A 16,540-nucleotide genomic window follows, 5' to 3' on the forward strand; every position below is an offset into this window, starting at 1 on the left:
GCAGCAAAGAAGTTCTGAAGAACACTAGACAACCAACTTATCCCATTCTTTATTATTCCGATACCATAACTACTCCTTAAAATACAACTGAATTATATAACTGGGGAGCAGGATGATAGTGGTAGGAAAGCAGGCAAGCTTCAAAGCCAGATTCATAGTTAATGCCGTAAGTAAACAGTGTCCCCAAGTCTACTCTTTGTCATCAACAGAAATTAAATCAAGAAACAAAAGTGCACAAGTCTGCAAAAACAAGAATGTCACTTAGTTTTTCTAGCATAAAGTTGCTAAGGTGACCAGTTTTGTGGAGGGGCTCCCTTTCAAAAATGGAATCACTCCTTTTTTCATAAACTTTGCTTCATAATATTTTTTTAAGACGTCCAGTACTACTTTTTCCGTTCTCAAGCCTCAGTGTTTCTTGGGACTATCCATACATTACTTTCACTTATGCCGTAACATTAAAGTATAATCCTATGCCACAAGGTTCTGCAAGGTTATGAAGAACCTGCAGATCTTACTGATTATCTACCTAAAAGTTATCCATTGTAGGAAACTAAAATTATTGTCGATGTTCCAGCTATCCAGTATGATGTTCCAGTAGTATCACTTCTGTTGCTCTAAAACACTATTTGCTACTTGTGAAGGATTTTCAGAAATTCTTGAGGAACAAATCTTGCTGCAAGTGTGCAAGCCTCATGCTCCTGAACCCATGAAGTAGATTAGAAATAACTTAGACTTAAAAATAACTTAGATTTCCTCTTTTAGGAAGCCTGCATGTTGAAGTGCACAGTTTATTTTCACAAAAACAGCAACAGCTTCTTTCCAAGACATAACAGAACAGCTAACTTTATGGCAGTCCAGGAGGATAACTGTGGTTCTGACCTGTAGATATAGCCATTAAACATCAGCTGGTGTAACGCCATTTTGAAAACAGACATCTTTCAGTTCTTACTGAACTTACAGGACAGATTCTGTCAATTCACTTCCCACAAACCACTATTCCTTGATGGTCACTCCATTAGTTTAAGCCAAGTGCAAAGCTGAGCCCTGCAGTGTCACATATGAGAATGAAAGACCCCTGGTCTTCTGACACACTGTCAGGAGGGGAACTCGCTTTGTCTCAGGAGTGAAGGCCACACTGGTCATTTGGTTTCCATTACAAGTGCTTCCACTGAAATTTCTGCATTTTCTTTCTTAAAATAATCTACACTTCTTGTGTATCATAGGCTGCCAAGAGCTGGAAGCAGTCACAGCAAGAGAAGAGGAAACCAGGCAAGAAGAAAACGTGGGCAATGACTGGAGAGCAACAAAACAGAAAACACAGGGATAAGAATGCTATAAACAGGGAAGTCAACTCCATGACGAGCATTACAAAGGTAAACAACTTGACTTTACTGCCTAAGAACACCGTAATTGATTAGTTTTTTTGGAAACACCGAGTTCAGAGACAGCTCAGCCCTACTAATGTAGTGCCCCAGTATCCACACAGAGAATTGCTTGCAGTCAAGTTCAAGGCATAATGTGAGATGTATTCAACTGGAAAAATATTTAAACTTAAGTGGATTATTAGCCATTACACCTTGAGAGACTGTCATCCTTAATAATCCCAAAGTGCTTTGGAAATTCCAGCACAGAACTGCACCTACCGTGAGGCTCTTGGGTAGCAGCCAACTGTTGCTTATCACACGACATTGCACAGATAGGAAACGATGGCCTCTAATATTGCAGTAAATCCCTGGGAGGCTTTAGATGCCAACACAAGGGAACATTTCAGTTCATCCCAAGGATGTGGACATAATAGACTATGTCTTGCTCAAAGAGAGGAAGCAACTCTACACACTCTGGAATTCTGAACCTCTGACTAGTGTTTCAGTGTGGATAGTGCTTCATATTTGATTAGCTTGCCCAGCAGACAAACCATCCGACCATGCTCCCTAAGGTACCCGAGAAAGCCCAACCTCTTGCAATCAATTCTACTTACAAGATTTAAAAAACATATACAAACATGATAACGCATAAATAGGAAATCAAATGCAATAAAATAGGAAGAAGCCAAGAGCTTCACCTTGAGAAAGGATCTAACCTACAGCTTAATTCCATATCGATTTATATGGAATTGGTAAATTTAAGTGTTTTGCCACTCCAATGCTCTAGCATGTCTTCCCTCTCCTTAAAACAGACACGTACCCTGCACAGATCCTCTTCTTGGCCATATCTCCAGTTTTTTCAGATCTGTGTATATCTCCATCAGTCAGAGGCTTGGGGAAGAAAAGTGAGATTGAGAAGGGCAGCTGGAGTACACAAAAGGGGACTGCAGCAAAGTTACCATAGAAATTTTTTCCTCCTGCATATAGTCCCCAATAAAAAGAGACTATGTCCATTAATTTGTAGGCACTGTAAATTACAATAAGAACTTTTAATTAAGCAATAATAAATTGATTTTAAAATCTGAAGTTTCATAAACTGTGAATTTATAATAATATATCACTCCCATATTACTTTGTACAAGAAATAAAAACAGCCTCCATATTGTATTTGTTCCACCATACTACAAACGTCATTTTCTATTTAATTCTAAAGCAGAAAGCAGCACTTAACCTCTACAAAGGTTAATACTCTTCCTTATCCATGAATTACTCTGGTTACATTTTTTTCTGAATTATGCAGATGTCAACAAATTCTGGAAAAGGATACTAGAACCAAGTGGAGAAGAACTCCTCCATAAGATGTAAATCCTAAATACCATACCACAAACAGGCAAGAAAAGTTAGTTCTCTCTACTTTGTTTCAAGACTATTAAAAAAAAAAAAAGAGGATGGAAAAAGTTGAGCTTGTGAGATACATATTAAAAATGTAGGTCAGGCTTAAAAGTTTGACCTACTGATCTTCTTTGCTTTGGCAGAAGTACAAATTGAGTTTACATAATGCTACTCACATGTAAGTGCTGGCTGGGAACTAAATGATACAAGTGTTTTTAATAAGCCTAAGTCTTTAACAGGATTCCATTTTTCAGTTTTCAAACAGTTTTAAATCCTTATTTTGTGGTACAAAAAGAATCAAAGCTTTGCTGATAGTGCTCACAGGCATTTCTGAGATAAAGAATACCAGCTCTGGTTTACTGACGAAAGAATTGCAGCACGACCATGACAACTTTCCAACATCCAAAGTCAGTCATGCCAGCTGCTAGATTTGAAAGGAAAATACATGTTACTGGATCCCAGATCTGTACTCTACAAATTATGTTTCTTACCTAATTTTTCAGTACTAGAGACTGAGGAATTCCACAGGATTTGGTGACACACAAACTAGCAGTTTTGTATGTTCAGACACTACTGAGAAAACAAAACATTCACCTAACACACAGAGTTAATTTGTATTTGTTAAAATGCAAATGTAAAACATCAGTTCCTCTATGGACAAAACCAACCAGATCTCTCATGCCTGCCCTGGCAAGCTCAAATAACCAGGCTGACACAGCTCTCTTTCAGGAGATTCTTCCTACACATAAAACAGTTCCATATGTTTAAATGTTGAGCAAGCACAAACTTAATTCATTACAACAATGCCTTACTATTAATTTTTCTCATGCCCTAAGGCCTGGTCAGTTGCAGAACCCAAACACAATTCAAGCCCTCTGCTTTGTCAGATTTTAACATCCACTTGAAAAACATCTAGTCATGAAATGGAATGGAAATGTTAAGGACAGCACTGCACTCCCGACGGAGACACATCTTCTAACAGACTGCTCTTGTCTTCAGACCACTTGGTCTCTACATTCTTTACCAGGCCTTACCAGTTCTTATTCAGTTTTGTTGGTGGTTTTTAGAGGCACTGGCAGCATCTCTAAACTGCAAGCACTGGTGCCTACATCTTAAGGCAGGTCCTGATTCCCTCGCTGCCCAGATCAGCAGCTTACCACAGAGCACCACCTCTGCCTGCCTGCTCACACACCTGGGGCACCTAAAGGGAAGTGTATTATTGGAAGTTGTATTCAAGAACCTGACTTCAAACACCTCTGATGTTCACAATGGCTTTGCAGATTGCTTTGCAGTAGTTGCCTCTTTCTAAGCCATGACAGCATGTAACTCTTCATTCTCTGTATCAGAGCATTCTTACATATTCACAGCACACATTCCAAACAAGTCAGTGGAAGGGCATATAACATCTCCTGTCACAGTGACTGCGTGTTATGGTGCAAAAGAAACAGAAAAAAAAAGGCATTTCAAAGAATTACTTCCTATCACGCCACATCATTTTCTGTTAACAAATGGAAGAAGCATGTTGTGGCTTGAGTATATTGCGAGGTATTTAACAGACGATCACCAGAACCCTTCTGAAAAGTCAGTTATACATAAATCAAAGAAAACAAAACATTATCTACTTCAGCACACAGCACAGTAATTGCTCTGTGGTACAGTTCCTCCACAGAGCAGCACGAAACATTACCAGGTTCTCAGCACAGACCCTGAAGGGCCATACTGATTTTTAAATATCTTATCGCTACATTTTCCAGCAGACAACTGCATTTAGAACAATGATACCAGCTGGAACTCAAAGTTCGTACCCTTTTTAAGTTGTTGATGCTTTATTTAGCAATACTGGTTGATTCAAGTACCTTCATGTGGCCTTGGGCTTGTTTCATGCATAGCCAGAGCTCCAATTAGAGAAAAACATTTCCATAGCAGTTTGATCTGAAACTCAGCAGGAGCTGGAAATCACCGCCAGGTCATATCACCTGCGATACCTCATAAGCTGATCCCAACAAAGCGACTGTTTGAAGTGTGGGGAGAAATTCCTCAGGAGGAGGTATCAAAAGTGGTGTAATAACACTGAACAGCAATCATCTCCTACATGGGTTAGAGCACTTCACAAGAGCAGGGAGTTAATGCCTCATTAACTGAGGAGCAGCCATTGGGCATAGCTTGCTCCATGGATGCCACTGACTCTGGAATCGTACTTCACAAATAACACAGCAACTGAGTATGCAAAACCAAGAATTACACAGAACATTTTGGAAGATACATGGAAAGTCAGCATTTGTAAGCAAAACAGAGACAAGTGAAACCCACAACTGACTGTCATACTGTTACTTGTACAGCATGGTACAAAAAGCTACAGAACATGGCAAGTATTTGCTTTAGAAACATCCACCAGAATTTAGCACCCTGAAATTCTGACATTGTTTTATTTAATGACTGCTACAGCAAAGGTACACTTTGTACTATAAATTGGAATCAAATGCACAATCACGCTACATAGAAAGGGATGACTAAGTCACATAAACAAATGGATAGCTTAACTTTCCGAAGGAGGATTTTGTTTGATTAAATTCTGTTGAATTATTTGACCTATTTAAAAAGCATTTCAAATCAACCCCCCACGTGTACAGCTTTTAACATGTCTAACTTCAACCATACGTGCTATTCATATCCTTTTACCTACAAAGGGATCAAGTGCTGATGCTAGAATAACTTGTATCCCCCCCCTTCCTCCCTTACTGAAGGCAAATATCAAAATCATTAAAGAGCATCCCACACAAAAAGGGAACATATGGAGATAAAACAATCCGCTTTTGAAATTCATTGCAGAAGTATACAGATACAAGAGCAAAATTCATTACTACTGAAATCAGTGGGAGTTTTGGAATTGACTTAAATTAAAGCCAACTCTGCCCTTATTTCTCACACAGAGCATCAGGTCACAAAGAAAAGGATGCCCGTGCAAGAAGACCGAGGTTTCCACATGGGAGTTATCAGTACTCTGTGCTTGTACACTACATGTAACTAAACCTCAATGAGAACTCTGAAATTTCATTTCCATCTTTCCTTTATAATCTTAAAGAAATACTTGAAGCCACGTGAAGGAACAAATCTTGCAAAAATACTTAAAGAAAAAGCACCAAATGAAGGCTTGGACCCATATCCAGGAAGGTGTATTTCCTCTCTGGCCTAACGACATATAAGCATCTGAAACCTTCAGTGCTCTCAGTTGTACTCAATTCCTCAGTTACAACACTGGAGAGGAAATTATATAGCCAACATTTTTCAATTGACTACAAAGCTTTTTTTAAGAGTAAGATTTAGGAGACAAATGAGCCCTGGTCTCCACATAACATAGGCTTCTTTAAACAAAATACATAAAACAATCTAGATTTTCCAGAAGAGTATTAAAGCAGCTCATCTGTTTTGCTATCCAATTTAGCAGAAAATCACCATTTCCACTGGAGTAAGATGTACATGCTGTTTAGCATTTGAATCAGATTTTTTTTTTTTTTTACCTGAGATATAAGCCCAGGTTTCCAATCTTAATGGCTGTAAACAGCTCCAAATGAGCTGGTACAGTGCTGTCTGCCCAGATTTGCAAGACCTCTGCTCCATGCAACGCTCAAAGAGCTGCAGTACCGAGCAGCCCAGGCTGCTTCACGCTGCCTTTCAGAATTCCGAGGACAGCAGCCACGCAGGGACAGCATTACTCTCCTTTCTCCTTGGCACTAGGCTGACTTGTGGAAGCAGAATCTAGAATCATTCCTATAGGAGACGAACCCAGGGACAGAGAGGTTAAGTAAAGAAACAGTTTCTTTCACCAGCTGAGGGCACAACGCTTCAAAACAGTACTTAGCTGTACGGATGGAAGTCAGAGGGATTGAATGCAGTTCAAGTGTGGTATTCTGCTAAGCATCCCTGAATCTCGCTAGCAGCTGCGACAGGGTTTATGGGCAGGGCAGCGTCTTCCTGGGCCCTCCTTCACGGCAGCCTCTGGCTACTGAATGGCACTCAAACACATTCCCCTCCTAAATCAATACTACAGTGTTTACTACAGGAAGTCCTCGATTCAATGGGCATCCGTGCACTTCCTTGCTTTGCCATTGGGGCAAAAGGCTCATTTGCAAAGCTCTAAGTACTGGGAATAAATGTTTACATTGCTTTTAACCAGAAGTCTCGTGATAGAGGACATCAAATCCCACATCAATAAAACCTACAAAATGGTCATTAAGGAAGCAGCCATATGACAGCTAGCTCTCCTTTGTGACTTTAAAAAGCCATCAACTTGTTTGGCTTCAAAACATAGCAAAGGAGCCAGTTTTAGGTCTGTCAAAATATAATTGAAGAAGTTAAGTGCTTCAGAAAAATCCCTACAGATTTCGTGTTTGCCAGCTTAATTAAAACCGAAACTTCTTTGTACCCCTAAAAGCAGTACAGGATAGGAATGGCACGATGATCCTCACGTAATCATCCATCAAGAGACTCAGAATTAATGATTTCTGGGCACAATACATCAAGAAGCAATTTTTGTTTTATGAGTAGGTATTAAACACTTTTCTTTAACAGAGATATCAGTGGGCTGTACTTAGCTCCACAAAGACCTCTTTTCTCCTCCCCACGAGCAACTTCTTCGAAACAGTTTTTATCTCACTTCTGTACAGGCTGAGAGAATCCAACATTTTCAACACTGCATAGGGTATATGAACACGAGGAAGGACTTAAGACAGATATACTTAAATGTTTCAAATGAAGATTATTTTATTTGACTTTAAGCACCTCAAGAAGGGCTCCTTGCTGCAGCACTGCTGCTAGGTGTACCTGTAAGAGGAAAGAACCAACTACTTTATGCAGGCATAGGCAGGAAGATCACGAGAATTAGCTATAGGGAGGAGTGAAAGCATCTAGGGAGATCCTGAGTGCTGAACTTTGGGAAGGGAAGGGACTCATTCCTCTCTGGACCAGGCAGGGAAAGCCAGGTTCTGTCCTAGGCAACTAGAAGCTAGTCAAGCAAGTCACAAAGATGAAGATAGCCTGGTCAGAGGGAATGCCCAGTCACCTGTCTCTAGTAGCCAACATTTTAAATATGCTACTTCATCAGAGGAAAGGAAATACAATCCCACCGAAAACAGCTCCATCCTCTCACAGACATTGAGCATCAGGCAAGATGCAAGACGGAGAAAGAAAACCTTTAAAGCCCTTTGCAAGAATTTACCACAGAAAGCTTTACCCCAGCACCCCTTTTCTCTATACCTATGGTTTGCTTGGAAATCAGAAGCGTAAGTCAGTTGGACCTGCAGCAGACCAGCCTGCCTCCCTGACAAGGAGACCGGGCTCCTCCGGGGCAGGACGTGAAGGAGCGGCTCCCCTCCTGTCACTCTGCCTGTCGCCTGGCACCACGCGTGTCCCACCGGCCGGCTGAACCGCTCACAGACACTAGGAAAAAGACGAGCAAAGAGCCTCGCTCTTCAGGGAACACAACGCCAGGCTCCAAACTAAAGCCAGGCGGGCTCTAGGCTCAGAAGCTGGCAAAAGCCAGCCTGCAGAGCACGTCCTGCGCACACACAAGAGGGGGGAGCAGGGTTTGCGCCTCCCCGCACCAGGCAGAGCGGCAGGACCCGACCCGCCGCTCCCAGAGGAGCGGGCACCGGCAGCCCCCAGCCCCCAGCCCCGGGCCGCTCGGGCCCCGCCGCCCCCTCACCCGCGGACTCCCCGGTGTTGATCCAGTCGGGGTTGGCCAGGCTGGCGATGGCGAAGATGTCGGCGGCCAGGAAGAGGCATCCTGAGATGATGGTCAGTTTGTCCATCTCCGGCGGCTCCCGCCTCCGCCCGGCTGCCTCCGCCCGGCTCCCCCCGCAGCGGGCCCGGGCCGGGGGCGCCTCACAGCCGCGGCTCCATGGGCCCCGCGCTCCCCGCGGCGGCGGCGGCGGCGCCACGAACGGGGCCCCCGGGCCGAGCCGGAAACGAACCCGGCGGGCGGGGGGGGGAGCGAGCGGCTGCTCCGGAAGGGAAACCCGCCGCCCTCGGGCCGCGCCGGGCCGGGCGGGGCTCACCGGGGAGGGAGGCCTTCAACAGGGGGCGGGACCTACCGCGGCCGTACCGGGAGCGGTGACCGGAGGGGGGCGTGGCCTCCGGGAGAGGGCGTGGCTTGCCCCGGGCTGCTGCCTGAGGCGCGTCCCCGCTGAGGGGCGGCGGTACCTGAGGGGGTTGTATTTCGGCCCCTCTGAGGCGCCCCAATCCCCCCTGACCCTCCCCAGTCCCCCCCCAGGGTATTTTTCACCTTTCAACCCGTTCTTCTTCCTGCCCCGAGCTGAAATTGCTGTCCCTGTACTGTGTTGGAAAAAAGAACTAACTCATCTTGTCCAGAACTCACCCGAATACCTCAGTTTTTCATGACAGGCTTTTCTGTGGGTTAACCCATACTGGAGGGAGAGGGAAATGCTTGGAGGCAGTTAAAAATGCTCCAAACGAGGGAAGGCAGCCCAGTTTTGGTCACAGCAACCACCCCATCGGTATTCTGACTCTGGCATGGCGATGTGAACTAATTGGCTTTCATCCAGCAATCCGCAAACCTACAGGTGCTTATAAAATACCCGATTGCATTCATGTTTTCTCCTATCAACAGCAAACACCCACCTGTTCGTACAAAGGAGTGGAGCTGGACGTATCTGAAAGCCAATCCGAACTGACCCAGATGCCAAGCAGGCGACCATGCAGTTTGTTTTTGTTTGTCTTTAATGCAGATGGCACGCTGTACCAACAAAAAGGAGATATTAGGAAAGTGAACTTAAAGTGTTCAACAGCAATCGGAGAGCCTTACTATTTTGAGGACAAGAGTTGTATTTATTCTCCTAGCCTCGAGAGATTTTCATAAGGGTGGAGAACATAATAGGGCTTTTGATGAAAAACAGCTGAAATTGTTTCCTTCTAACAGGGAACAATTGGTGTGTGGCAGAAGTGGTAGAATTGAGATTTTATTAAAAATATTTTAAAATCATATTGCACTAACAATGGGAATCCAGCAGTCTTGAAAAGAAGTTATTTCCAAGAATCATCTGTAACTATCCTTTAGTTAAACCAGCTTTAAGTGGTGTTTAAATAGTTTCAGTGCAAGCATTATGTAAAAGTCTGCCTCAAAATTAGTTTATCATTAAATAACTCAGCTTCACGGCAAAGGGAGTAAAGGAAGGGCGGGTAGAGAAGACACAGAAAAGGAAGATTTATTTAACGGGCTTCTGACACACAGACAAATCTGAAGTCAGAAATAGTGACAGAATACAGTCTTCATACCCTGCAGACTCTGTGGTCAGTTATTTAATTTTTCTCAGGTTTATTCAGAGGCAAACACATGCCAAAGGATGCTGTGTGAAGTACACAGATTCTCTGGAAAGTCTTGAGGCCCCGTGCAGGGCTGAGATACTGACAGACAGGCAACCTAAATTGAGTAACTCCTCCAGACTGCAGCAGTCCCCTGGGCGCAGCCACATCTTTGGCTCACACCACATGTCCCTGTGCCTGCATCTCTGACCAGCAGACTCCTGCTCACCCGGTGCGGGGGGCTCAGAATCTGCCTGCCCCAGCATTCTGAGCAGTTAGTAGGGGTTCAGGTGGCCTCCTTGTCTGCCAGTACACTCTTCCTCTACAGGTCATCATGGAGGCATAGTGCATTTCCAAGAGGCTCACCAAAGACCCACCTGCCCAGTGATTTTGACTGCATAGAAACATCTCTTTGCCTGGATTCAATGGAACGTAACCAGTCTTGGGCTACAGGTGGGGATGAAACTAAGGATGTTTCAATCTCTCTCTGTTTCTTTTTCCTCTTCATTTCCATCTCCTCACTCCTGTCCTGATACTGTTCTTCCAGTCCTATATTTCAGTAGTCTGAAGCCTCTGAAATCCTTCTATCAGTGTATCTCCTTCACAGAGTCCCATTGCCCCACATTTTCATAGTATCGAGATATTCCTGCTCTTGAGGTTGAGTATTTGGAGTGGAATCATAGGCAAATGACAAAAGGAAATGAAAGCTCTTCAGCAGAAGGGGACTGGATAAGATCCTGTGCTACTACCTGCAGAAACCGCAGAATTTAAGGGTGACCTTGAAGAAAATCAGTACAGTGTTAGGGGAACTGTAATGTAAATTCTGTGACAGAACAATGAGTAAATCAAGATAATTTCCTTAGAGACTAAATAGACTGATACCATGTATGGTTAAAGGAAAAAAGTCTGAAAGTGAAATCACAGCATTGTCTTTAAATGTTTTGTGGGCTTTGAATTAGTCACAGCTTTTATGGCTTTAAAACTATTATGCCCAGCAAGACAACTTAAATGAAAATAAACTTAAAATCAGGATTCTGGCTTCAAATTAGAGTTATCTGGATTTGTTAATAGCATTTTTTTTCCCCAGTGGTGATCATTTGCAGACCTACAACTGTTCAAGAATTTTAATAGAATTTGCTGAAAAGTTGTGGATAGAAAATGATATAAAGAAGCCCTGCATCTCAATATCATTTGTTTACCTTCATTGGCCTGGGAGTTAAGTACTCATCCTGGAAGTAGGAAATGAGCATTCAGTTCCCCCTTCTGGCTGAAGGAGATTGAAACACATGTATCGGAAAGAGCAAGAACACCCTGGGAAAGGCTTAAATCCCTTCCATTAATACTGCACCACTTTGCATAAATTCCTGAGCTGGTGAAAGAGTAGCAGGCCAGACATCTGACGTCTCAGAATTCTGAGACTGTGTTCCAGTGTCAGTCTTCCTTTGCTTTTCTTAAACAGCCCTGAAAATTAAATACTTCATTCAAATCAGATGTAGTACTCTACTCATCAACAACAAAAATCCCGTATTTGTCATGGGGAAGGAAAAGAAAATTCAAATTGTTTCTGCTTCCTTCTCTGTTTTTCAGTTCAGCAGCCAAACTGACAAATCACATGTTCACATTACTATGCTTTTAATCCTAATTTCTTATATTCTATGCTGTCAATTAGAGCCTGATCCAAAGATTTACAGAAGACATTGGAAAGGTGACGAAGGTTCCATATTTTACAAAAGGGAAAAATAGTGTGAATTTTCATTAAGTGATTTCAGACAGCTGGAGACAGACATCTCAAGCAGTTCAAGTTATTACCGTTAGAAGTAATATTTAGAGATTACTTAAAACAGAGCATTTTATAACTCATTTTTAACAGAAGATGGCTTATTTTAGGAATCTCAAGCATTTGTGTGTCAGTCTTAACTTCTCCTGGTTATTGATGAGGAGAATAGGCTTGAGAGATGGAGAACGTAGTTTATTACCCTATTATATTTCTTGGTGGAGATGCTAGGATAATGTCGTTTATATTGTATTACATGTATTATGCATTTTAACGGATAGTGGATGCTCAAGAGTATTTTATTTCTGCAGGTGCTAAGTATGGCAATTGCAGTTGCTTCTCTCATGTCAGCAGTAGGGTGTGAAACCAATCTGCTGGAAATTCATAAATCAATCTCCTCCGTAAATATTGATATGAAAAATTCCATTTTTGGTAGGAAGTCAATCCTTTCTTGAACTTCTTAACAGCTGACAGCTCCTCTGCTCTGTGATTCTGTACCCTGTTCTCTACTTTCCCTGAATATATCAGCCTTTGTCATGAATATTTAAGAGAAGTATTGGATTTTTTTTCTTGGTAAAAATGTGTGACTTTTAAGAAATAAGTTTCTAAATAAAAAATACTTTCAAGATATTTATTTGCAGAGAGCTAGTTTATGGAGTAAACTGACTTTTTTGAGTGTTGTTATTACAGCTTTTTGTCAGCTACTCAGCGGGCAATGCTTCTAAGAGAAGCAGTTAAGGATGAGGGACTTAACTGTTTAGACAATCAAGAATGGGTGCAGCCTCTGCTAAATGTCTCCTTAAACATTTTATTGAATAACGGTATCACAGTTTATTCAATTTTTCCCCTGGCTTTTCAAAGGACAATTACCAGCACTGGAAAGCATTACTCAGCACAGATGGACTACAGTATTAAAGGCAAATATTAGGACGGGCAAACAAGGATTGGGTCTTATAATCATCCAGAATGGACCATATCTCCAGATAATATGCCTGGTTGAGAAAAGCTCTGCAGCTAAAGATGGAAAGCTGAAACCAGGTAAAACAAAACAAAACAAAACAACAACGACAAAAAAACCACAACCAGTAATATTCAAATTTAATAGCATTAAAAATATTGCCATTCTGCATTTATGTTTCAGGCCTGTCTCTGATGTATTTACACTTACACACATCAGAAGAAACTCAATTTAAAAACCACAGAGCAAAGAAACTAGCACAAACTGTATAATGCTCAGTGCCAACATTCCATTGTAATGGAATACCTGTGATCTTAAAATAGCTGATACAGACGACTATTTCATAATCAGATCAAGGTTTAAATCTTTATATTATTCTACAGATAAAACATATTTCCGATTCATCAGCAGGTTTGTTCAAGAATAGTTTGTCTATTACCATTATATAGCAATGAGACTTCAATAATTTCTTTCTTTGTTCAGTGCATTGTTGTTCAAATAATTTCATTCTACAAATAATGCAAAACTTCCTGAGGGCTCGAAATTAATTTGCCTTACTGTTTGCTTTTTATTTCTCTTCATTTTACAAAATTGTTAGAAAGTAGTAATGGACTAATCTCTATGCTCTGACAACCCACGGAGACGTTCCCCTTTCTAAATGTTTTAAACCTGAAATGTGCCTTCCTCAAAATACCTTCACGCTGCAAGAGGTTATCCCAACACAAATCTTTAGGGGCCACTGAAGGATATTTAGCACAAAACTGATAGGTGAACTGAAAAGCTGGGTAGTGTATCAGACTATCAGTGTATAGATGCTGAAGCGGAGGCAAAACTATCTTATGTCTGCAATTCAAAGATAGCTTTGACTTGCCACAGCAGTGTTATCAGCATAGTATGTGCAGAAAATCAGAATTCTGAAATAATCCGTTAAACACCAGTAGTTTCTTGGAGATATTTTAAAATATAAGGACATTTATGACTATGTATTTTGAAACATGTAACTCGCATGATTTACCTTTCTGATTAAGTGAGGCTGAGAACTTACAGCTGTTGGTAAAAGGTTTTTCTGTTGCTTTTTTAGTACCTGCTATCTTGGTACTTGTTCCAGAATTTCATGTTTGTGCCCTAGCAGAACCAGTACCTTGCATCAAGCTAGAGTGGAGAGAAAGTGTGATGATAATGGAATAGGAGTAGCAGTTAATGGAAAAAGTGAATGAAAATATGGTTCAAATACAGGCATTTGTAACCCAAAAAGAGTTAAGAAAATAGAGGAAAGGGAGTGAAGCTCCTTGATCTGCTTATTATGGCAGCAGACAGCTGTACTGCTTATTTAAATTCCCTATGCTGTTCTGTTGCAGTTCAATACACGTTTATTAATAACTGCTCCTCTTCACAACAGGTAACGTTACTAATCAGAGAATTCACCATGGTACCTTTGTCTTCCCTAATAAAACCCCACAGAAATGCAAGGTAACACTGAATAGGTAATCTAAAGTACGGTACATTGACTCAGAAACATCCCGAAGCATGTAAGTCAACTGCAGCTTTCCTTAGTGTTGTAAAAAAGTTAGTTCTTGACAGAGCTGTTAAAGAACTTTTCTTTCATTAAAAAAGAAAGCAAAAGTAAAGTTGCATCCAGTTGAAGAGCTGCTAAACATGCATTAAAAAAAAAAGCAAAAATATAGCAATTAAGACTACCTATTTTGTAATATGGACATAAACTTGAGAAAGTCTTTAAAACTGATTGCTGTCAATTTTCTTCCTTGGCAGGTGATGTTCTAATAAAGATTGGACATGCTGACGTTTTAGGATGTACTCTGCAAGAGCTTGGGAAACTCCTGCTCAATATTCCTGTAGGGACTACTCTACAAATCAAGGTTTACAGAGATTTTATTGAAGTACCTCAACACTGGCAGAGCGCAGTTGAATTAATTCCTGAAGTAAAGCTTCCTGTGATGACAGCAGAGTAAGAAATAAGTGTTGTACATAACTAGAATTTCATACCTTGCTTATTAGTCTAGCAAGAAAGAGTGTTAGTTTTTTCATTTCAGGGGTCTGTAAAGATTTTTACTTTTTCTCATGGCGAATTGTAATTTGAAATATCAGAGATGTTTACTTTTCTAGTTTCATTCAAGACAGGGTCAGGATAAATATTATTTTAGACATTCCCCTTTCTCCACAGAAACCATAAAAATTCTGGTTTCCAATAATTCCCCTGAAGTCCATGAGGCCATATTAATTTGTAATAGCCAAGGATGTAGACACTTACAAGTAATCAATGATCTCAAGATGGAGGTCTTGCTAGAACCATGTTAAAAGCTAAACTGTTTCTTAATAACTCAAACTACTGACAGTGGCGAATAACATTTTAAATTCACTGTGAGGGGAAAAGCACATATCTTGGGAGAACCACTACATAAATACAGCAGCTTTTAAAACTGTATTGCTCGCAATCCTAAAGGTGGTTCATATAGCAAGTGTAATTAATCTAGATGGGATACATGGCAGTTACAAGTTTTCCTGAGGCACAAAGTTATAATAGAAAACCTCAGAGCTAAGGGAAGGAACCTAATTATGAAAAACAGATAATTAGGCTGGAACAGCCTAACAATGAGACAGAGAGGAAGCTCACGCATCAAAGGGCTTTCTAAAAGATTAAACCTCTAGGCTTATGTTTAAATAAATCAAAGTATTTACTATTCCAAAGGAGCAGAAAAACAGTAGCTTGCTTTTCTTTTGACCAAAGAACAGCTTAGCCACTAGAGTCCAAAGGAAACAGTGTGCAAAGGGCAATGGACAATAGCATTACTTTGGTATTAGAGCATCTACAGAACCAATGAACTTGTCTTTAGAACAAGTATTTGCAAAAAAAAAAAAGACTCCGTGATTAGGCAAGGTAACTAAATGACTAAGGGAATTATCACATCTGAGTAATTCCACACTGTATCCTTTCAGCACAAGTGAAGACACTGAGGACGAAGACACGGGGACCAGTAGTGATGATGATACAGACTCGGAAACTTTTCAGTATACATCTTCCCAGTCATCCTGTTCTGAGTTTACTCATGAATTACCATCAATATACAAGATTTGGTATGTATCTGATACAATCCAGACACTTACAGAAGGGAGAGACAGTGGGTGTGACATTGTTCTTCATAATGATGTTGACGCACTGTGCAATTCTGAGTTTGATGCTAGTGGTGTTGGACCTCCTTCATACCGGACTGTGGAAAACAGTGAGACCAGTTCCTCTTCTTCCCACTCTTCAGTATAAGACACAACCTGTCTGAAGGAATTTGCCTTTGCTTTGTAATAATTCAAAACTTTGACTTCTTCAAAAGTTGATTTTTTTTTAATACATGCCTAGACTTCCGAAAACACAGAAGTCCTAGCATATTTAAAATTACATGATAGCTATACAAATCTGTTTTAGCAGTGCCCTCCCACCTCTCAAAGGCCTCTATCAATGCTAGTTGTGGACAAGATGCTATGGAAACACTTCTACCTCTACTAGTCCCAGATGAATAGGAGTTGCAAGCTCTAAGAAGCTATAATATAGTTATTTTTGAAAGTAAGTTTCTTCATTTATGCAACACAAGGATGGTGCAGATACAAAGTTTATCAAGAGCTTTTCCTGTTCCTATACAAGAATACATAGACAACCAATAATGATTACAAGGTTTGTCTCGATCACAAGGATCATTTTTGACATACATATTTTTTATATCAACT

General features: G+C 41.0%; 2 protein-coding genes across 3 annotated transcripts in view; one reads left to right on the forward strand and one right to left on the reverse strand.

Moving 5' to 3' along the window:
• The window catches only part of MOSMO (modulator of smoothened), a 31,532-nt gene extending 22,468 nt beyond the window's left edge, over positions 1–9,064 (reverse strand). Inside the window, exon 1 of the mRNA XM_083800406.1 lies at positions 8,458–9,064. Coding sequence (XP_083656532.1) covers positions 8,458–8,563 — 106 coding nt within the window. The 5' untranslated portion in view covers positions 8,564–9,064. The remainder of the gene's footprint in view (positions 1–8,457) is intronic.
• On the forward strand, positions 8,201–16,494 carry PDZD9 (PDZ domain containing 9). 2 transcript variants are annotated; one of them, XM_083800398.1, is made up of 5 exons: positions 8,201–8,549; positions 10,402–10,526; positions 12,709–12,885; positions 14,576–14,771; positions 15,761–16,494. In XM_083800398.1, exons 2-5 carry the CDS (start codon positions 10,499–10,501, stop codon positions 16,080–16,082), a joined length of 723 nt encoding a protein of 240 aa, XP_083656524.1. In that variant the 5' UTR covers positions 8,201–8,549; positions 10,402–10,498; the 3' UTR covers positions 16,083–16,494. The 2 variants fall into 2 exon arrangements, with proteins under 2 accessions (XP_083656524.1, XP_083656525.1); XM_083800399.1 differs by lacking the exon at positions 8,201–8,549 and adding an exon at positions 9,134–9,334.
• Positions 16,495–16,540: the final 46 nt, after the last annotated feature.

Source organism: Anser anser (genome assembly GCF_964211835.1).
Source record: "Anser anser genome assembly, chromosome: 15".
In the NCBI taxonomy this organism is placed as follows: domain Eukaryota; kingdom Metazoa; phylum Chordata; class Aves; order Anseriformes; family Anatidae; genus Anser; species Anser anser.